The sequence below is a fragment of the Pectinophora gossypiella genome, chromosome 3 (assembly GCF_024362695.1).
Source record: "Pectinophora gossypiella chromosome 3, ilPecGoss1.1, whole genome shotgun sequence".
NCBI classification, from domain to species: domain Eukaryota; kingdom Metazoa; phylum Arthropoda; class Insecta; order Lepidoptera; family Gelechiidae; genus Pectinophora; species Pectinophora gossypiella.
The window spans coordinates 16,051,842-16,076,079 of record NC_065406.1 but is presented as its reverse complement, the minus strand read 5'-3'; the positions used below and the strand labels follow the sequence as shown (position 1 = coordinate 16,076,079).

Genomic DNA, 24,238 nt, shown 5'->3' with positions numbered 1-24,238 from the left:
TAAGAGAAGGGGATGAACAGTTTGTTTAGGCAAACATTATTGTATTAGTTTAAGTTGTTTTTAGTTTCTGTAAGTTGTAGAATCGAAGAAGTCACTACGGAGTGACATTATCTTTTTGTAAGATAAAACTCGTTAAAAAAAATATATCTGACATTCTCAACTTCACCGTTATCCGGGTAGTCTACTTAGGATGTGACATTTGTCGACTATGCAGAAGGTGAACCAATGACTCGATAATTACCCTGACACCACGGTTGTTAATCGACTTCCAAGATTAAAACGATAGCAAAAATAATAATGTGGACTTACCAAGAACGCCAAGTCTAAAGTTCAGTGTGACGACAATGAGATCAGTATAGCTGGCCAATACAGCTCCATCGTACGGGTTACCAGAGCTCCAAGAGTAACTCTCTCCATGTATGTATACTAATACCGGCAGTGCTAGTTTCTTTTCGTCCACTGAAATAAAGATACTGTGATAAAAAAGGCCAAAAAAAGAAAAAGATAATAGTATAAAAGCGAAAGAGGAAAAGTCGACGGAATCCTGGCTCAGTTGAATAGGATTAGTAAAGCGTCGAACCTTATCTGTTACTACTTTTTTCGGAAAATACCTACTATCCATTTGAAAATAGAAAGGTGAAAAACAAAGAAAACTGTTAAAAAAATTCTTCCTTGGGTAAAACGTAACTTGAAATTATTTTAAGAGGTGCCTTTTAGAACGATACGTGTACGTTGAAAGGCGCGTCGTGCGGTATATTCAAACTAATAGCGATGTATATGAGCATTCACGTGGGTTTGATTTATTACGTCTTATAATACCATGCCGCCAACGCGCCAAAGGATTAAAGAAATTTTATAGTAACACGTAAGCTACTTCGGGGCAGGTAAGAATCCTAATAAGGGCCTTCACGGGTCATACAAGCAGCTACAATGAATGGATCTAACCGAGTCCCCTTTATGCAGATTCTGTTAAAAGAAACATGAGACACCATTACACCTGCTGCGCAGCTGTTAGGCTCTCATACACAGCTGAAGCCGGACACTAGGGGCCGTATAATGGACCCCCGGGATGTTATGGAAAGCTTCCTCCCAAAAAGACATTGGATCTTATCAAGCGGCAATCCGCTCCTCCTCTATACCAATGTAAAGAAAAGGACTTCTAATTTAGGGACTCTGTCACAATACATCTTTCAAGGTTGCAGTGACCATTCGAGTTGTATCAGCTCGAGTCCTTTATTTTTCATAATATAATAATACGTAAGTTGCAGATAGTATGTAAACTAGCATATTGATTTTGCCACTCGAGGCGTTAGCAGTAAGAGCAATTTATTCCATAGGGGGTCATTGTACCATTTCATATGACGTATCTGAAATGTATGAAAGCAGTCTGTTCGTGATGAATTCATACATATATTACGTGGCGTTAATGGTAAAATTATAACGAATACCCGCAAACGCGATGTTATGCCGAGTCAGGGGCCTTTAATTTACATGCCACATATGCCACTGTATGATAAATACAGAGTAATTTGTTTCGTGTGGATAAAATTTGAAACAGTGCCAAAAGTAGTGAAGGTATTCCGACCATGACACCAACATAATTCCACCACAACAATGACGAAGTTTGCTGGAATTTATTGCTTCTCGTGCAACCATGACATGATTTGTTTGTTGTAGTATATGGTACAAAAAAGGTTTCACATATTTTTACTGGTATTACAAACATTGTTTATAACAACTTACCAGTAATTTCTAAGCCCTAAGGCGAGCAGATTCTCAAGTAATCAAAGACAATTTGTAGCCACAGATGTTACGAATTCATAAGATAGATATTATGTGGAAGTCCTAAAGAACGCAATCCTTCTGCCGGATTTTATACGACATATCCGAGATGACAAGCAGTTGAACGTGATATTATTTTTGATTATTATACTATTTTTTTTAATAGGTCGTGGTTGTCCAGTTGGTAGAACGCTTGCCTTTTGCATGTTCAAATCCAGCACAGGTCTAAACCAATGATTGGCGAATTTGTTTTCGAATTCATGTTTGGATCATAAATGATTATCACGTGCTCAGCGGTGAAGAAAAACATCGTAAGGAAACCCAGAATCCCGAGAAATGCATTTTCGGAGGTATGTGACCTAATCTGTATTGGACTGGTGTTCCCTTCGCGGGTTGGAAGGTCAGACAGGCAGTCGCTTCTGTAAAAAACCGGACCAGTCAAATCTTCAGGTTAGGTATTCGAACCCCGTAAAACGGGATGCTAGGGAGATGATTACTATTTTGTTTACACAATTGTACAATATTATATTTGTATGTATTTTTCAAAGTGTTAAATAATGAGGCGAAGAATTCATAAGATGCTTAACGGCAGTTCTCTGGCAATTCAGCATAGAAACATCACCACTCAATTGTTTAAACTTCATAATAGTTATTATTACATTCTTTTATTTCTTAAAATGATTGGTTCACTTTTCCCGGCATTAATGTCTCGGTGTCTGGGTAACGTTTTACCTATTCAAATAAAAGCTTTCATTGCTTCCCACAAATTACTTTTTGTTTGATATCGCGGATTACATTGATTTCAATCGAGTTTCAATTCGAATCGGTTTTATAAAACTTGTTCAGCAATATTTTGCAATTATATTGATGATCAAATCAATTTGCAACGAGGTTGATGTAAGATCTAGGTAAAATGATATCTAGTCGTTTTGCGGTATAGTTTTTAATATAGTTAGTCATATTGCCACCCAGACAATCTGAGACTAATCCATATAGACTACCTAAAGACCAACCCAAGAAAATGTTTTGTATTCCTAATTATGTTTCAAGCGTTACTAAAGAGGTGCCATGTGTCAGGTTACACGGTGACTCAGTAATAATCCTGACATCAGTGTAGATGAGGTTGGACACACAACTCATATGAAAGAAGAAGATTAAGAAGTAAAAGAAGATGTGAAAAAATTCTTAGCAGTAAAGTATATTGGATTTGATTTGAAGAATAAATCGACTTACTCTGCAATGGAGCGAAAATGTTTAAATATAGACAATCTTCACTTTGATTCTTAAGATAAGGCATCAGTCTTTTTAAGTACTCTAGTCTGCCTTTAGGCATTTTGTCTAACATGGTCCTCTCGTCGGCGAGATCTGGCAGCTTCTGTGGGCAAGCAGGACCTGGTCTATCTGATACTCTCACTCCATCCCATGGCGACGGCGTTCTTGTGGGACTGAATCTAGAAAAAAAAATGTTGAGATGGGTAAACGCAATAAAAGCGCAGCGCATAAATAGGTACTGAGTGCATCTTGTTATGGACCTCTCATTACCCCAGGTTGGGATTATTATAGTCGTTATGTTATTTCTTTATTAAAAGAGCTTTTTCAGTTGTATGCCTACTTCGCTGATTTATAAAAAAAAACTCATGTAAATGACATATATATTTTTATTTATGTACTTAAAGAATATTTCAAACTTCGGTAAACGATTTAACAATTTATAAACTGAACAAGTTTTGAAACTCTAAAATTATGATACTTCATGCTATTTATGTACCAATGTCCATTCGCATTTGAAAAATTCTTGAATCTTTACGTAAGAACTCATACAAAATATAGGTACTTATAACATCTGGAACCTGATAGAGGACAGCAGTAACTGTCAGTACTATTCTGAGGCGGAAGACAGGAATCTTGGTACGGCTTTAAAATCGACTAATCTGGGCGCCATCCCACTCACGTCAGATAGAGCGGGATGGAAGGCAAAAGGGAAACCAGTGCTCTATTTTTCTTTAGAAAAGTAACATGGAGAAGGCTACACTGACAAGAGAGTGGCTCTTAAATAAGTGATGTGAGATAATATCTGTAATAAGTTAATTATCAAGAAACGACCTTGAGACACTCCTTATTAATATAGATTCAAGGTTTTAATAAATAATTCATGAATTTGTGTCGTAGTATTAAACCGAAACAGACGAATAGACCTACTCTAAATCAAAAAGGATCTTCAACAATAGCCATTTCAGTAAGGTTCGGGCTTATGGTTTTAAGCTTGAGGAATTATTAAGTAGGTTCAGAAAGCTCTAAATATTTTTTATAACTATGTTGGTGAATTAGAACGTGTCTCTAAACATAAACTGTACTGGGAGGTTATTCACCTAAGAAAGCAATATTGCAATTTTGCAAATATAAAAGTGCGCAATGGAAACAAATTTTAAAGAGCAACATTGCTTTCTTAGATGAATTGCTTCGATGTGGCCATTTTAACCCTCCTGTATTTCATATATTTCAATATAGAGACGGTATAATTGTTCACTAGAGAAAACGCTCATTTAAATCCTTCCCCATCAAGTGCATTGTAACAATTATAATTTTTTATTGACTGTTGTTTTATTTATTCGAAAACTTCTAGTGGAATTTTGTGCCAAATTCTTCTTATGACGTTATGAGATTTAGACTTCGATCTAATCAAATGGCGTAGAATAAGTCCCTTATTGTACCCAACACTTATATATTTAAATCCAAAATAAAAAAAAAAATGCCACCGTAATTACGTATAGAGGTACTTTCCAAAAATTCAGCTACAAAAAAAGAAAATACATAGAATAAAAGTTGGGAACTCACCTGTTAGATCCAACAGGAGGCGTAGCATACGGTACACCTAAAAAAACTTCAAGAGGACTCAAATATCTGTGTTCATCCATAGCCAACACTATGCCCTGTAATTTCCCATATTTAGTTTGAACTATTCTACTGCTTATTTTAAACTTAACATTGCCTTTCGGTATAGGATTAGCAGGATTTAGATAAAATTTCTTATAGTCCTCATAGTTACTATAACTGTTTTCATTGCTGTAAAACTTGTGGTGGTAATCCTCGCTATTGTAATACGGATTTTGTTCAAAATTGACTTTTGTGTAATCGACGTTTTCATTCGCGTGAGTTTCGTGGTCTTCATAACTGTCTTCATTAGGTGAATCATTTTGTTTATTAAAACCAACATGCTTATCAACACCTTTATCGTTCGAATGTCGATTCATGTTTGTAGTATTAGAATTTACAGTTTGGAGAGAAAGGCAAGTGATGACAATAAAATAATACAAATTGAAAGAAACTACTTTTTGGGCCGGATTTTTTATTCTATTTTTTTCAAAACTTTGTTCACTGTCATTATGATACATGCTCGATTCACTGAATTTAGTCCGAGCCTTGTGGAACTGTCCGATTTGGTTCATATTTCGTCATGTTATCATTTTTGTTTTGTGTTTATCTATCCGATTAACTTCGGGCGTCTTTTGGCGCGTCACTCCACATCTGAAACAAAACAAATGGAAATAGTTACTTTTTGATGTACTTACATTATAACATACATAATAGATCTTCACGGAATCTTCAACATATATTTCCACCCCTTCGGGGATACAAATACAGGTGCAATGTTATGTTATGTAAAAACCCGGTCCAGAGTCGTATGAAGAAGGATAAAATATTAATTCTTGTTAGAATATACACATTATCATCATCAAGCACCGCTAGAGATAGGACTGATCTTATGTTGCCCGCTATCAAACAATAGATTAAGTAAAAATTACAATTTACAAAACGAACAAATTTTTTTTTTTTTCGAACTTAAATCTGAACAAGTTATATCAAGAAGTCGTTCTCCATTATATCAGTTCTATAATATGCTCTGTCAGGGCTCTTGTGGTTAGATTTTTAATTTACCACCGCACTTCACCACTCGATACTAACAAGTACAAGTTTCGTAGGCAAAGTTCCCAAGTTTACATCGCTGGAGCCGGGATGAGGGAAACTTTACCGATAGTGGTCAACTGATTCTAGAAAAGAAGCATTTAAACTCACTTCTTGTTAGTTGGCCGCTTTTTGGAACTAACGGTGAAGTGAACTTTGCATTTGGCTTCTATTTTGGAAGACAGAATGCTTAAGTTACTCGCATGGTCTGGTATGAAAGGAAGTGAATGTTCTATGTTGTTTGTTACTGGTGGGTTCTACCCTGTTATCTACATGTGTCTATTAGATTTTTCTGATTAATTTGAGCAGGGTATTTACGTTCGCCGCAGTCAACCCCATCGGGGTGACGTAATGCTATGCCTTGTTTTTATAATCACACTGATACCCTGATTGTCCGAAAGCCATGAATCATGTCAGGCTCCTATGGGCCTGAACCCTGAGGTTGGTTAGCCACCTCACACCCCACACGATAGAAGCTGTGATAGCTCACTTGCAAGAACGCTTGTCTCTCAGTGTGATGTCGCAGATTCGCATCGCGGCTCGGGCATAATCAAATTTGTACTTCATAACAGGTATAATAAATATAAGATACATACTACAAACATAAGCTGACAACAATATGCCAATTGGGGAAGTCAAAGGTACATCCGTCGCAAGATGAACTTAGTACGCTCACGAGCATTAATATGTATACACTTTGGTACCATGTCACATTAATTTTTTTGACAAATTGAACTATAAGTCTCACTAAATGTGAAATATGTTAGTGCGACAGAGTTCTAAAGTGGGTACATTATATTGCTCATGACTGTACTCACACCTCACCGAGCTTTCTGTTAGACCAACGTGATAGGTGGTGAGCCATATTGCCGTCTATAATAGTCGACAATCTGTGTAACTGCACTTAAGATACATTAATAAATCATTAGTGCAAGTCCGATACCTGGGCCCGATCTAGCGCTCCCCAATGAGAACCAAGCCCATGTACCACAGGACCACAGTGACTTTTAATGTAATATATATTAGGATAATCAAACTATGGTTCGTGCCCATTGTCTACAAAAGAAGCAAAAATGATTACCAGAAAGCAAATGGATACCTGACCGCGATATTCCCCAGTTCAACTTTCCCCAACCGATTTCATTATAGAACACGTTTGCGGTGACAAACGTTTTGTAGGATGAAATTCCGAAACAAGCCACAAGGGGTTTTATTTGTACAACAACCTTATATATTGGTTTCGTCCCAATTGAGTGTTACGAGTTCAACTTTATTTTGTTTTGTGGCTTTATTATGCTGTTTGAATTAGTTCAGCAAGTACGTATACATTGTAGGTAATGAGTTGATAGCCGTGATACTCCAGTTTGGAGACTGCGTGACTTACATCCACAGCTTACGCCATAGTGTCACCAGTTCAAATCCCAGCTCGGGATCTAAACCACTTTGACTGTGTGAGTTTGATTTCATATTTGGATCATAGATTATTGATATCACGTGATTTCCAGGATTTGCGGCCGATTAAGGGCAATAGGCTTGCTCTCTTTTCTACTTCTTCTTCGTCGTTCTCTCACTGCTGAGGATCGCGACTACAGGTTATGGTTTTCCACTCGGTACGGCTATATGATGCGTGGACCGCCCTCTGTATGCTGCCGCCTACCTTCTTCTTTAGGATGTCAGACCACCTCGTAAGCGCCCTTCCTCGCGCACGTTTGCCATCCATTTGCCCAACGATGATCTGCTTCTCCAGACTGTGCTTCGGAGACCGCATAATATGTCCGAAGAAGCTTAGGGCACGATTCCGGCATATTGAAGAGATCGCCCCCTTTTACATGGGACTTAAACATTGCTGGCGAAGAGTAAGGCCGCGATCAGAGACTCGCGGGGCGTTACGTGGTGCGGTACGCGGTGCCTCAAGTTGCGCGTCACAACTTATTTAAAACTTATCTCTAATGTAATTTACCTACTTGGCTTAATAAATGAGAAGATCTGGAGGAAAAAGACAACTGGCTAAAGCGATTATAGATTGGCTCGTGATGTCGTCATCATCTCCCTAGCGTTATCGCGTTTGTTAGGTCTAGTATTTTACAGAAGTCCCTCCAAACCGCGAAAGGAAAACCAGCCCAATACAAGTTAGGTCACATACCTTAGCAACGCATTTCTTGGGAATGTGGGTTTCCTCACACCTCTGAGCACTTGATAATCAGTTATAATCCAAACATGAATTCAAAAACAAATTCTAAAATCATTGGTTTAGCCCGTGTTTAGATTCGAACCTGCGACCTCATAATGAGAGTCAAGCGTTCTTCCTACTAGGCTACCGCGGCTCATAGATGGTATAGCGAATAATGTTTCCCACATTCAAATCAAACTCAATCCGCGTCCCAACCGCAGATAGTAGCAGACTTGACCGAGCCAATCAGTTGCCAATTATGATGAAATAGCATTCCCGTGAAACAGGCACTATTCAATACTGGCAAGTCAATTTATTGGGTAGTTAGTAGATGTAGTAAATACCGGCTGTTAGTGACACCGTAACAAAAACTTTGAGGGATGATCCACAACATGATTCTGAGTTGATATCAAGGAGAATAAAAAGTACTTACGGAACTTTTTCTTATTCTATCGTGTGCGTGGATTACCAACCTCGTCAACCCTGGTATCAGGATTACTATTGAGCCGCCAAAGCTCCCTGACAAGACTCATGTAACGACTACGTACGGAACTCAAAATAATTAAAAAAAAAGTCATGAGTTTTTCGACAGGAAATTCCACTCGTATCAACTCAGAATCATAGTCTCAATCATCCGTCAAAGTTTTTGTTACTGTGTGCTAACACCGGGTATTTACTGACTTTATTACCATTTGACAAAGTTTTCTTTTGTAAGATAAACGAAGATAATATGTTGCCTTTATACACGATACAAACAAAATCATACAACCAAAAACAGCGATCGCAGGTTGCGTTCCAATACGACCCGCCCAATAAAGAGCTCGACTCAATTTGCTAAAGGAAATGTATTTGTAAACCGAGCGCCATTATCAATTCCAACAATAACAAAAGATCCATTCATCTTCCGATGCCAAAGTCAATTTATTTGAATGTCTTTATTACGTAAAGAGCAACCGATCATTTTTCACTCTCCCTTAAAAACATACTTAACGTGATAATTCAAAGTAATATATACGCTGACACGAGAAACGATCGACAACAATCCGGTTCACCATCGATCCTCGGGCCGGAATCTTTAAGAAACAAAGAAACAATTCAATTTCTCAGAACGTTCTATTGCATCGCTATTTTTGTTTACGATTCGTGCGTTCACGAAAATAGAAAAGGAGCAACGGACGTCGTTGCTCTCGATTGCGTCATTGCGCAGACGTTTGGATTAGAAATGGACTATCTCGAAGGGTCAGATGGGATGGCTTCGACCTAAAAGGGGTTCCAGCGTCCTGCTATTTTGTAACATGATTAGATGTAGCAGGGTTCCCTTAATGGTATTATGTTAGAGACGGTTAATGATTGTGGGTAAGAAGTGGTCCAAATTAAATTGTCTTATAATTTATGAGTTTAATTCGTTGAATGTTTGAGTAGGGTTGCACGGAGCTGCGCGAAGACTATTAGCGAGCGAAATGAAAGATGACCAACTCAGTATTAACGTATAATAAAGAGTAAAAGATCACAAAAATACAATAATGTAAAACACCTAACTTACACCCGTTGCTAAGCGCCATATAATCAACAATACCTAGGCAACGGGGGTTGCCAGATCTGGCGCCAACAGCGACCACTAGGTTTTATTTTGCCACAAATTTCAATAGTTTGATTACTTTTGCCTTATTCTGTATTTTTGGATCTTTAAGAGTTATGTATATCTTAATAATTATGTCGTCTGTTAGTGTTTATACAACTGCATTTATTTTGCGTTGTTATTTAACAGCCTTCATGGTCTAGTGGTCAGAGCGTTAGGCTCACGACCTGTGAATCCTGGTTCGAGTCCAAATGGGAAACTTTGTTTAGTAAGCACATTGCAGGCTTGAATCACCTGATTATACGGAAAAGTAACATAATAACGTGCTTCGGACGGCAAGAGCCGTTGGTCCCGGCTAATAGCCGTAAATCACTTCCACAAACCCGCAGTGGAGCAGCGTGGTGGAGTATGCTCCATACCCCCTCCGGTTGATTGAGAGGAGGCCTGTGCCTAGCAGTGGGATGTATGCAGGTGTTTATGTAATGTTAATATTGCTTTGAATGAAAAAAATAAATTTACAACGCCAATCTACCACACTTTAATTGCAGTTATAAATGACATAAATGATAAATTGGCAAATAATAGTATGTCTGATATAATATATGTTTTAACATTGCGATATTATTCTAGAAAAATAAAAAAATATATATAAGAAAATAATTTATCTTGTGTCACTAGCAAGAGAACGTTCAATGTCAAATTATGTCCCGAAACGTTTTAGATGTGACTTTGAGACTGTGTTACTAAAGTATTCAGAAGGAATCTTGGGCCCAATTTGATTACTGATACAAATACTTTTAAAAGCCTGTCTGTTGCCTGTCTTATGTTTCAGTGCTAAAACCAATGATATTCAATATATCAGGTGCTCCAAATATTTTTCAACCTGGGGCGCAGTTACAAGTTTAGTGTTTTGTAACGGTGCCTTGCCCTAGCTAAGTTGTTAGGTTAAGTTACTTCCAGGGAGATTGGAAAAATATTCGTGGTTTCGGATAATGATAGAACTCATGGCGCCCCTCTTTACTTTCTATGGCACACCAGGGCACCGCGGCGCACACTTTGGGAACTCCTGCAATATATACAGGTTGTAGTGACACCGCAATGATAAACAATTGGAACTTGCACTTGTTCGTAATAAAACGATGGAAGGTGTTTTTCTTGTCGAAAATATTTATTTACACTTTACACCAATAATATAACGCGAACGGTACATATATATATACCACCACCAGCAGCTTTGAATACTAAAAGTTGAACATTGAAAATGTCACGTTTTTGGTAGCGATTAAAAAAATAAAAAATCTAAATAGACCAATAGAAATCCAGGTTTCTATATCTTCAGACGGAAATATCTTCTATAGAAATTTTTACTCAGATAACAAAACCTAAGGCAGCGATATGCATAAAGATAACATCGCGTTGATAACATCTCCTAATCGGTATTCCAAACATAAACTCCGGTCAATCTCAAACAAAATCCCTCCACATGTACCGAGCAGAATGTATTCAAAACCATTTCCTTATCCCGATCCCAACAACATATTTGCCGTATAAAAAAAATTGAATACACTACACACACGTTGTACTGATACGATCAAATTGCAAGGGGCGACGCATTCTTATCATCGTATACTACAATCCGTACGACGTGGCATGAATCCCATCTCGGCAGATTTTGTCGAAACTGAGCTTAAAAACAGAGGAAGACAAGCTATGTTGGTATGGCGCTGAAATCTTTGACTCTGAAGATCAACGGTACTAAGGCGGTGTCAAAGGAAGTAAAATTGAAGACAAGTACGTAGAAATGCGAGTTTTGGTCCTCACCCGATCTAGTCGGATTTCCTGTCTTGAGCATTTTAACCTGAGTAACCTCTTAAGATGTGAACCTAACGGACTAGCCAACGCGACCTTTGTTCTCTCGTGTAGGTTGTGATATCAATGACGGATCAACTCTGGTTGATGACATTTATGATTATTTTTTAAAATTGTCATTTTTATTGAATTTTCCGACAGAAAATTCAATCAATCAATCAATAACACTCCACAAAAAAGCGGAAAATTCCACTTGATATCGACTCAGAATAATGGTCTGAATCATTTTCAAAGTTTTCATTACGGTGTCTCTTTTACATACATACATACATACATACATAAACTCACGCCTATTTCCCACCGGGGTAAGCAGAGACTATAGAATTCCATTTGCTCTCATTCATTCATTTTTTCATTTTGTCTCTTTTACCTTGTATGTATAAACATAAAAATCATTAACAGCTTAAATACGTCCCATTGTTGGGCAAAGGCCTTCCCTAAATCAACCGGAGGAAGTGTGGAGTGTACTCCTTCAAGCTTGTTTTACGGCTAATAGCCGGGAGCCGGGGCTTAACGTGCCTTCCCAAGAACGGAATCATCTTACTTTTTCGGACAATCTAGTGATTCAATCCTGCACAGTCCTTATGAAGCAAAGCACAGTCTCACAAAGTGACTTCGATAATGAAAATTTGGAATGGAACCCAGATCTACAGATCGTGGGCCTAACGCTCTAACCGCTAGACCACAGAGGTGGATAAAGGACATGCATATGAATTTATGTTTGTACTTAATATCTGGTGATTTGTGATGGCTTAACGAGCACAAGTGTATGTCTATCAATGCAACTATTTGATAGATGACACGGACGTTTGCAATTCGCTTTGGGGAATAGACGGGATGAGAATGAAACTGGATAGACGCCAAAAGATGGATTAATTGTCGGTACGATGTATGCCGAACGCTTTCAATATGATAGGAGTTTCAAGGATACCCACATAATAGAAATTCGATGGACCCGTGAGGAATATTAAGAAGAAAATATTGATTTTCTTGGGAAGTTCAAATGGAAGTAAATTGGAATGCAAAATATGGAAAATACAAAGAAATCGTTTACTGCCTGAGTGCCGGATTCTTTGCTAAGTTGACAACCTTATTAATAGGCAGTATGTAAGAAAAACACAATACATACATACATACAGTATTCCCTTAAGTTTAGCAGGATCTACTCTGAACCGGCGTGCGTGTATGAAACGATTGATGAATGTGCAGAAAGCAAAGGAAGTGTGTCAAGGCTGAAGCAAATGGAATTCCATTGTCTCTGCTTTACCCGGTGGGAATTTGGCATGAGTTTATATATGTATTACTGACGAGCGTAATCCACTTTAGATTGGTTAGAGCAAGTATAAATAATAACGTTCACTTTTAAAACAAAATCCTAAGGCACTTTTCGGACTATGCGAATGTGCTTGTTTGTAAAAGGCTCTCAAACTGTACGCATCTGTCGTGGCCAGATCTTAGAACTGATCATTTCATGAAATGGTCATATTTCATGAAATAGAATATCACACGTTGGCCACATCATGATGTGGTTTGGCCAAATTAATATACACAAAATTATAACGATATGAGCAACTAAATGCATGATTACGTCATCGCGTCATGATATGGCCAAACGTTGGCGATCACATCGTAAAATTAGTAATCGATGTAATTGTACAATTTTCCATATCGAATCTTAGAAATTAATCTACCATTCGAAATATTATTACATTACATACGTAGTATTGACACCGCCTACATTAACGATATGGCCAAACGTTGATTGAAATATCATTAAACGTTGACGTTTTAACGATATGGTCAACTTAATTATAACTTAATATAACTTATTTCATGAAATATGACCATTTTATGAAATGGTCGGACACATCATGAAATGATCAATTCTACGATCTGGCCACGACACATCCATTATCATCCACGTTCGCTAGCTGTTTTGTGATTTGTCCCCGCCGGGGTTCGAACCCGGGACCTCCGGATCGTGAGAACAACGCTCAACCACAGGACCACGGAGGCCGTCGTGCTATAAAAAAATAAAGGATCATATCCTAAAATAAAGGAATCCTTGAGAAATTTCTACAGAAATTCTATGTTTCATAAAACGCTCCCAGACAGCCAAAAATAAGTAAGAACAAAACAGATTCTTGGCATAACACCGAAAAAAGGCCGAAGTTACAGACTAATAAAAATCTAATTTAACGGAACAGAGAAAATACGGTAAATCTTAATTACGAAGAAAGAACTAAGCCCCTGTTAATTAGGGGCTTTTGATCAACAACACATTTTCTTTTTCTAGGAAAAATCTTTCAATTCGAGCAGAAAGTCTTTGAAAATGGAATACTGACGTCCAACCCTATGTATTATTTTTTTGTTAATTTAATTGAACAGCCTCCGTGGTCTAGTGGTTAGAGCGTTAGGCTCACGATCTGGAGGTCCGGGTACGATTCCCGATGGGGACATTGTCGAAATCACTTTGTGAGACTGTCCTTTGTTTGGTAAGGACTTTTGAGGCTTGAATCACCTGATTGTCAGAAAAAGTACGTTAAGCCGTTGGTCCCGGCTATTTGCCGTAAAAACACCTCTACCAACCCGCAGTGGAGCAGCGTGGTCGAGTATACTCCATACCCTCTCCGGTTGATTGAGGGGAGGCCTGTGCCCAGCAGTGTGACGTATATAGGCTGTTTATGTTATGTACGTATTATGTAATTAAACAAGGTTGTAGGAGCTTACTTGTGAAACTTTTACATAATATATTATCATACAGGTATCCCATAAGGGGTAGGCAGAGGTGTATAATAGTACATACACCCACTTCTCGCCAGCTATGTTCGAATCCCATGTAATAGGGGGCGAGCCTGTTGCCAAAACCACGTGATAACAATTATCTAAGTACCTCTTTGTTCTAAATATGAATTCAAACTCAACGTCGAATTGGGTATTTGACCGGGTCAAAGATAAATTATAAAATGCTAATCTAGAAATAGAAGCCAGCCCATGACGTTCCAAAATCAATCTCATTTTACTTTTCGACTTATTCTCGAATTTTAACTACGAATTAAGTACGATGAGTACGATGTTTGAGCGCTTTTATTGATGACGTCACAGGATGGTATTTTCATACAAACTCCAAAGAAAACTACCGTTTTGACGTTTCGTGAAAAGTATCTCATTTGACTAGGTTGTCAAGTAGCCTATTCGGTGATTACTGCCCAAGCCGGGATTTGGATCTGTGATACTATGATGTAAGCATTCTCCAACCCTATTCGTAGACTGCGTGACTTACATTTTACAGAGGAAAAATAAAATATACTGGCGGCAACACCAAGATCAATATTTAAACCAGCGGGCCTAGCACCGTAAGCACGCGACTTTTTCTCGCCGCGATAGAGATCGTCTGTCTCTTTCTGTACAGTACTGTGAGAGAGTGACGGGTGACGTATGTCGAGGCGAGAAAGAGTCGCGCGCTTACCGTGCTAAGCCCACAGTCCAAGATGCGATCAGATATCGCATAGATATGCACCTATAAGGTGAGGTTTTTAGTATTAAATCTTTACAACAATTAATCATCTCCCGAGCGTTATCCCGTTTTTCACAGGTTCCACTTACGTAACCTGAAGATTTGACAGGTCCGGTTTTTTACAGAAACGACTGCCTGTCTGACTTTACTACCCGCGAAGGGTAAACCAGCCTAATACAGGTTAGGACACATACCTCCGAAAATGCATTTCTCGGGAATGTGGGTTTCGTCATGATGACTTTATAACAATTAATTTATTAATTCGTTTCATTTGGACACGTAGAGCGGATGAAGGATAATAGAATTGCAAAAGCGGTGTATAAAACGAAAGTTGATGGTAGGGCTGGCAGAGGAAGGAAGACCTAGAAGGACTGACATTGACCAAATTGGAGATGTCCTTAGAAAAGGTTTAATACGATCTACTCTGAACTGGCGTGCGTGTATGAAGCGATTGATGAATGTGGAGGAAGCAAGACAAGTGTGTCAGGATCGAAGCAAATAGAATTCTATAGTGTTTGCTTACCCCGGTGGGAAATAGGCGTGAGTTTATGTATGTATGTTATTTGTTCGAGTTACAACACCCATTTCTGTTGGCGACAAATAGTTATCGTAATATTCGTAAACAATTAAATAAATGACATGTTTCTCACAACCAAAACGAATGCAGGAGTAGTCGACTCTATGTATAAAAATATGTTTGACTATTTTTGACAGCGGTTTGGTATTTTATACTCAGTATTTAGTAGTTTATTTCGGTACATATGTCACGTTGATGGTGGTCATTTGGATCACTTTTGGTCAATCTCCTTTATTACCACGAATTGTAGTTATTAGAGCAATATTTAAATCAGGGCTACGCTCCAAACACGATCAGATATAGATGTGCGACTTTCAGTTTCAGGTTTCCACTGACATATAAAATTATTTGTCAGTTTAAACTTAATTATTTATATCGATATCTTACGAATTCTATCGCGTCGTGAGATACTCGCTATTTATCTACCAGCCGGGTCTGCATGACAACCGCGCCGCGCGTGGCGCGAATTATATTGCGCGCTTTGACCAATATAGCCGTTTGTCGTCCATCTACGTAGATAGCATTCGTATGGTTTATTGGTCCAAGCGCTCGATATAATACGCGTCGTGCGCGGCGCGGTTGTCATGCAGACCCGGCAGGACAACATAAAACTACGACCACCGCTGCACCGAATGCAATAACTTTATTACTGGCATCAAACCCAGAGCAATATTTTACAGCTTTTACAAGTAAAGTAAATTTTATCTATGCGCCACCAACTCCCATCGCAATTTAAATGGCGTTTCCTCTCGAGACATTACATTTATTTATTCCGAGAAACGTTTACGGTGCAATATTGAACTTAGTCCTAGGTCTCAATTTATGTTAGACAAGATGTTTACTTATTGGTTTGGTTTGCATTTAAATCTGTATGGTCTTTGTTGCAAATAACCTTGTAAATTTTTCGCATCTCGTGTTGGTTGTGTGACCAATAACCAACCTCATCAACCTGGTGTCTATTGAGCCAGACCGACAAAACAAAAGTCGACATCGTCTGTTCTGTGTTAGAGATTGTAATAAATTCTGCAAGCGCATACGATTGTTTTGCTAGCACCTTCATTCATAATTATGCGGTTTATCATAAATACCAAATGTCGCATAGAAATGTCTATGTAATTTTTAAAACTATTTATTTATAGCTTCACATATAACTGGCGATACGGCTCCCCACCTATCTATGATATTGGTCTAGCAGAAAGCGCGGTAAGATGTGGTTAACTTAGTTAATTTTGCGATGGATGTAACTTTGACTACTCTCTGTTCTCAAACCTACCCTTTTTACTGCGATTTGCGCTAACAACGTTACAAATATCATACCAGTTCTATTATATTGAAATTGTTTAAAAATCAGTCTTGATTTAAATGCGCATACAATTACAGCCAGCTCCTCCAACTTACGCCACAAACCAAAACGATCTTCTATTTACAACTCGTTTAAAGTTTCAGTTTTTGTTTAACATTTTTCAAACATGAAAGAGAAATCTTGCAGTCTTCAGGTTTAATTTACTTTTAGTTAGTTTATTTCCGCGGTTGCTCTCGACCAAGAATTTATTATTCTAAAGTGGTATCTATCGATCAATGTCTTTGCTTTTATTTCCTTCGGTCTTTTAAAACGGTGCAGCGGACTTATGTAAAATATTCGCGCGATTTGTTTCCATTTGCTGGATCGAGCGCCAAACCGCATCCGTATAATGCTTTGTGAGGTAAAAATACATCTTCAACAGGATGAAACAAAAGCTTCCTCTGGTCAGAGCTCCATTGTTGGGATAACTCTAAACCTTGTAACGAAAGTTCTCTCCTATACAAATAAAATTAACGGTTTTCTTGGTTGGTAGAGGAACTTTGGTATACGTAAGTATCAATAGAATCAATTGTGTAAACTTTATAGTTTCTAGAAACGTTAATGTCCATAGCGTTATTCCGTTTACACAGGGTCAAAAAAAAAGTTTTGGGGTGAAACGCATTTTTGGAGGTATGTGACATAACCTGTATTGGCTGGTTTTCCCTTCGCGGGTTAGAAGGTCAGACATGCAGTCGCTTTTGTAAAAAACCGGACCTATCAAATCTTCAGGAAAAAACGGGATAATGCTAGGGGGGATGACTTAACCTGAAGATTTTGACAGGTCCGGTTTTTTACAGAAGCGACTGCTGTCTGACCCTCCAACCCGAAGGGTAAACCAGTCCAATACAGGTTAGGTCACATACCTCCAAATCGCATTTCTCGAGAACGTGGGTTTCCTCACGATGTTTTTCTTCACCGGTGAGCACGTGATAATTATTTATGATCCAAACTTGAATTTTAAAACATATTCGATAATCGAAAATCATTGGATTAGACCCGTGTTGAGCGTAATGCTCACGATCGGGATATACGTGTTTTTTTTAGATACAAGTAATAATAATACAAGTATTTCTCCTATGATGAGAAGACAATGCTAGATGCAATACAATAGACGCTTTCACGTCAATAGGTAGAACATATCGGCCGACCTTTGCAAACAGAATAGACCTTCCCATCCCCAACCCATCCTAAACAGATTACAGAACACCTCAGAATTCGAGTTCAGGGAATCGAATCAGAAATCTTGAACTCAGCAAATCAAATTGAAGTCCGGACATCGATTAATTTGTCGGACTCAATGTTCTAGAAGCTTGACCTCTGTTAGTGTCTACTATCCCTATTACAACCACAAACACTGGTTGGAATCTGTTGAACGGCTACTTGCAAACAGATTTCAAGTAAAGCTATTGGGGATTGGAGTAGTAACGTTGACGTTGGGAATTGTAGTTAGTTCGAAAGGTGGATGTAGCATAGTGGACATATGACGGTACTGAAAAGCATCGGCACCCCAAGGCCGTAGAGGCGGCCAATCATCTCGCGAAAAAAAAACATTTCAGGACCCCGATACCGAACCCGCTTTATAGCGCAGTATTTATCACTCCTTTTACACAACAGGTGGCTCAGGCGTGTTGTCTTTAATTTTGTATTAAATGAGAACCAAATAGTTAATGTTATTTTCGTCAACTCTACAAAAAGTCACGTTAAAAACATATAAAAAAAATAATGTAGAAAATAAACATTTATTAGGTTGTGAAATCAATGACCGAATTTATCAACCCTAGTGTCAGGGTTACTATTGAGCCACCATCATCATCATCATCAGCCCATTAACGTCCCCACTGCTGGGGCACGGGCCTTCCCTATGGATGGATAGGGAGACCCTTAATTAACGACGACATACTTACGTACTAAGTAGTTATTAACCCAGTTCAAGCGCTTAATGTGATTCCCAAATAATGGAATGATCTTATTTTGAAATGAAATAATGTTTTTTTTTCTCATTACCTTGTTTTTTTTTATTGTACCATCCCTCCGTCGCGTCTTAAACTATTATCAGTACTTCCTGGTCGCCTGGAAACATTGCCAATGTTGTGTATGTTCTAAAATGTTTCAATATAAATAATATGTGCATAAGAGTACATTTTGATTTGATGATCAAGTGCCTCCGTGAGTAGCAGCCTCCGTGGTCTAGTGGTAAGAGCGTTAGGCACACGATCTGGAGGTCCGGGTTCGATTCCCGATGGGGACATTGTCGAAATCACTTTGTGAGACTGTCCTTTGTTTGGTAAGGACTTTTCAGGCTTGAATCACCTGATTGTCCGAAAAAGTAAGTTGATTCTGTGCTTCGGAGGGCACGTTAAGCCGTTGGTCCCGGCTATTAGCCGTAAAAACACCTCCACCAACCCGCAGTGGAGCAGCGTGGTGGAGTATGCTCCATACCCACTCCGGTTGATTGAGAGGAGGCCTGTGCCCAGCAGTGGGACGTATATAGTATAGGCTATTTATGTTATGTTATGTTATGATCAAGTGCCTACAGCCTCCACGGTACTGTCTAAACCAGAGACAGTCTCACAAAGTGAGAACTAACAGATAAGCTCTTTCGAAAACACAAAATAAGTTCACCCCTCCAAGTTCTTTGACTAAACCAAATAAAACCCAGAGAGAGAACATCAGATCAATATCGCAGAGTCCTAACTCTATTGTTCTTGGGGATTTCATTTTTTCGTGCCAAAGCGGCGTCACTCACGTATCCAATTATACAGGCTCGCAGTAATTTATAGCAGGCTATACTTCAGCGTCTACACACGCGAGATAAAGAATATAGGCATGCAAATCACAGAAACGGTGTATTTGTATGCAAATTCAACGGCTTTGCGGGACCACAGACAATGCCTTGTTGCTTGTCTGTGTTTCGTCAGCCTCTACAAAGGGATAAATTGTCGGACGAATGAGGAATTTGCCGCCTCTTGTGGGAAATGAAGAGTTTGTCCGCTCGCTCGGTCTGACCGTTTTGTGTGATAATAATTGTTATTACACGTAACATAAGTGAGAGTCTTCAGCGCTCCCCATTTGTCCGGCCAAGTAGTTAATGCCATCTGCGGCAAATCTACAAAAAGTCATGTCAAAAAAAAACCAAAGAAACGTAACATAATTCAAATTCAAAAACATGTTTATTCAGTAGGTAACACACTTACACTTTGAATCGTCAATGTTTACATAATGAACGTTTCATCTGCCTAAAACTGCTGCAAAGAAGCTGCAAGAAAATTTTCGGCCCAAAACGTCCTTTTCAAAAAACATAAAATACATGTGAATAAACAGAACTTCACGATTACTTAAAGGTTGCCTGGAAAAGATTTCTACTTAGCCATAAGGCCGCCTATTGTACTCATTTTATTTCTCTTTTGTTTTGTATTTTGTTTTTTCCTGTTTGTGCAATAAAGTATTTGTTATGTTATGTTATGATTATATCCCTATTGGAGTAGTCATAGGTACATCCATCTCAAGATAAACTGAATGACCACACCACACCTCATCGAGCTTTCTGTTAGACCAAAGTGACAGGTGAGCCGCATCGCCGTCAATAATGGTCGAGCCAACTGTGTTAGTGAAAACTGCACTTTCGACAAATGAATTACTTATAAGGGCAAATCCAGTAACGGGGTTCGAAATTGGCTTTCCCAATATTTTCTATAGGCTTCACATGTTTTTTTTACCTAAATAAACTTTTTTATTATTTTGTTTTTTTATTAAATTTATTTGATGACAAATTCAAAATACTGTCTGGTATTTTATTGTAAAAACGTATACATAACACCAAAAAGTCGAATTGAATTTACTTAGCCTAGAATTTAGGAGAGCAATTTTATTTTTGTTCCTTGTATTGTAAGAATGTCTTTCACAGTTTTGGTCATAACACATAACCACGCCTGCATCCCCGAAGGGGTCGGCAGAGGAGTAATTAGTACACCCACTTCTCATCAGATATGTTTAAGTCTCATGTAATACATCCATTTCATAGGTACATGGATCTCAATGTGAACTGAGTGACCACACCTCACCGAGCTTTCTGTTTTTGCCATCAGCCAGAATATACGTCTCTGCCTTCCCTTTCGGGGATACAGGAGTGATGGTAAGTTGTGTAATGTGTATTTATAGTCCCAGTGTGGCAGAGATATTTTATATTTTATTTTTGGTATCATACTATTCAAGAATAGGGAAAAGACAAGCAAAAACATTCCACTTTTAAAACTGAATAATCTAATTCCAACAAACCTTTATTTTGTATCAGCAACACCACAGGGAAAATGGAGTTGGCTATAATTAGCAAATCCAGTTTTTGTCTCGACCGTCCATTTAACTTCAAATTAAGTATTTCCGCTGCGGGCAAAAAGCAAAAAGGACAATACGACTGCAACTAGAAAAAAAAAGAAAAGAAAAAGTAAGAGCCGTGTTCGCACAATTAAGGTTCCGTATTGATAATTACTACGGTGACCAGTTAGTGGACCAATTTAAACTTTTTTCTTAACGCATTTTTGGAACTTATCCATTAAGTCTTGTTAATTCAGGTCGTTTAGAGGGGAATAGGTAATCGAAAGTTGTGTGTCGGGATCGTAGTAAGTGGAATTCCAAAGATAGCAAGACTAAAAACTAAAATTTCATAGTAATGGTTAGGTGACTTATTTATTTAACACTTTCAAGGACAGAACCCCTACGGACGTTCCGATTCCAAGGTGTCATACTATCTATTATGAACCATCAATGACCCATAGTGTCTGTCCGTGAAAGGGTTAAATCAGGCAAAATGGCCCACACAATACAATTATACCTTAAACTAATAGTGTACGGTAAAACCTCGCTAATATTTAATCGAGCAAGTAGTAAATAATCTTGAAACAACCAGTCAGGGTTGCTAAGTTTAGTAATCCACAACTACACAACATTGTAAAAATACAATAATTCACATAAAAAACCAATAACTTTATACTAATTTGTTACAGACAAACAAAACCGAGCGGTATTGAAACCGTTTGGATTTTCTTTTTATGACACGGAACGCCAAAAAACAAGAGGATAACAAGGAAAAGTAGGAAATGGAGAGAATTTATTCATCGTTAGCCCCAAAGAATACCAGTGTCGCGAGAAAATGGCAGGACAGACCATTGGATAGCAAGTATAGCATGGAATTAAATTCTAATAGAAAGTGTTATGCATCTACAAAGAGACGAAAGATCGCAAGATTCTAGAACGACCGCAGCGAAATCGTTGCGTAGAAATATTTAATATGTGGCTGCGCTGATGTTTATATTTAGTTTTTAAACTATTATTTATATATGTGTTCGAACACACAACTCAAACACTCACAAACGCTTCCCTTTCCGGGGCACATTTAAATAAAAGAATACACGAACTGTCATCTATCGAATCAGTGTGTGTTGTCAACTATGCACAAGAGGGTCATCGCGCACGCATTTGTTTTTACTTCACAGATATAAACTAATTGAGCTATAAAATACATAACGCGAAAGTGCTGTTCAAAGTGAGTGCAGTGCAGTTTTATCAATTCGCTCTTGTTGGAGAAGTTGTCAAGGAGAAACAACCAGCGACATAAAACATCTAAAAAAACTACGGTAACGTGCACCTTTAATTATAATGAGGGGAAGCCTGTACGGTCACGAGTACTAATATGTATACACTTTGAAACCATATCACATTAACTTTTTTGTCAAATTAAATCGTAAGTCTTATTAAATGTCAAATATGATAGTGCGACAGGGTTCTAAAGTGGGTACATGATAATGCTGATGACTGTACCCAGCAGTTGGACGTACACAGGTTATTTTATTAACTATTTATTTATTCATATCACATCATCACTAATTTAAGAGCCACGCTCTTTGCAGTAGTTTTAGACGGATGAGACGTTCGTTATGTAAAAATTTACGATGCAAAGTGTAACTATGTTACCTATTGAATAAAGATATTTTTGAATTTGAATAAAAAAAAGTTTGAAACTAAAATTAGACTTCGGAAAAATTACGCTCTAAAAAGTATGAAACAAGAAAATAGGTTTTTTTATTTAATTAGTATTTTTTTTTTTAGAAATTCATCCGAATGGTGATGTTTAGAAGCTAGCCGTGGTCGGTGTCATAACACCCATGCAGTATACTATAAGTACACCTCTGCCTTACCCCTTAGGAATACAGGTGTGATGCTATGTAAACCGAATCAGTATATTTAGGTATATTAATACGCCTTTGGTCGTCCAGCAGTTAAGGCGTTCACCTCACGATCTGGAAGTCCTGTATTCGATTACAGTTGGAAACTTGTATTGAATACACGTATCGACTCGATACGGTTGCGTTAAAAGCCGCATAGTATTTAAAATAAAGATATCATTACAATTTTATAAGGCTGTATGGCATTACGATCATCATTCCTTAGCCAAGTTGCAAAAGATTACAAAAATTGACAGTGTAACCGAACAACTACTTACCGTGGTACTGTTTTATGGCAATATTTTTTTATTTTTTTTTAGTATTGTGTACCAGCCATACTGTTGCTCTACCGTCTCCGCCAATTTTAAGAACAGGATAACAGAAATAAATGTAAATTTCTCACTTATTTTTTTTATTTTAGGGAAATTGAAATGAAGTGTGATAAAGGTCGAAGTTAATTGAATTCTCACAGAAAAGTAAATTTTTCGTGTCAAAGGAAGTACTAAGAAATTACAATAACACAAAAAAACATTCTCGACGTTTTGGTGTTTTAACAAGAAGCACGAAATTAAAATAACGGATTCAGTTTTTTCCAGCTTAATACTATAAATACCACTTCCAGGATCCTTAACCCTATGCCCCATGGGATAAGACGAACATTTGTATGCTAACTGGCAACAAAAACAAACTGGTTGTTCAGAATAGCCGTTGAAAAAAAAACAATAGTTTCCCAAATACCTATTTGGATTCTGGGTCGAATTGCTAACTGCGGATGCTGTTTATTTTATTGAAAACTAGCTGCGATATCGTACCCTTTATCTTTATAACACTTGAAAAGAAATGAGTATAGTGATGTAGATAAGTAGAAACTGCTCTGGGGTAAGAAGAAATATCATAAGAAAACAAATGAAGCTCTTTCAACGACTTCAGAAAAGGAGGTTATCAATTTGGCCCATATTGTGTGGAATGTTGTTGGAATTGCACAATATTCATATATTATGTTAGTCTATGTGGGCTTTTGTAGACGTGTGCCAAATTTCACAGGTGTATCTATGTGTGTCTACGCATTTCTCAGACAGTACAAAGCGTACGGTAATAAAATAATAATTTCGAAAAATTTGGACCTTTAAGTTTTTTGGACGTGATTTATTGTAAAATTTGTGTCAGATGGCATTAACTAAAAATACATTACAAAACAGTACTTTTTCAAATAATATAGGC

The 24,238-nt window shown here is 37.9% G+C and overlaps 1 protein-coding gene across 2 annotated transcripts in view; it reads right to left on the bottom strand.

Moving 5' to 3' along the window:
* LOC126382070 (neuroligin-4, Y-linked-like) overlaps positions 1-24,238 on the bottom strand; it is a 73,370-nt gene that overhangs the window by 18,345 nt on the left and 30,787 nt on the right. Inside the window, exons 2-4 of one of the 2 annotated variants that reach the window (XM_050031771.1) lie at positions 4,618-5,307; positions 3,016-3,233; positions 310-459 (exon numbers count right to left, since the gene is read on the bottom strand). In XM_050031771.1, coding sequence (XP_049887728.1) covers positions 310-459; positions 3,016-3,233; positions 4,618-5,228 — 979 coding nt within the window. In that variant the 5' untranslated portion in view covers positions 5,229-5,307. Of the gene's footprint in view, positions 1-309; positions 460-3,015; positions 3,234-4,617; positions 5,308-24,238 lie in introns of those variants that run through there. The other variant, XM_050031772.1, reaches the window with a different exon arrangement.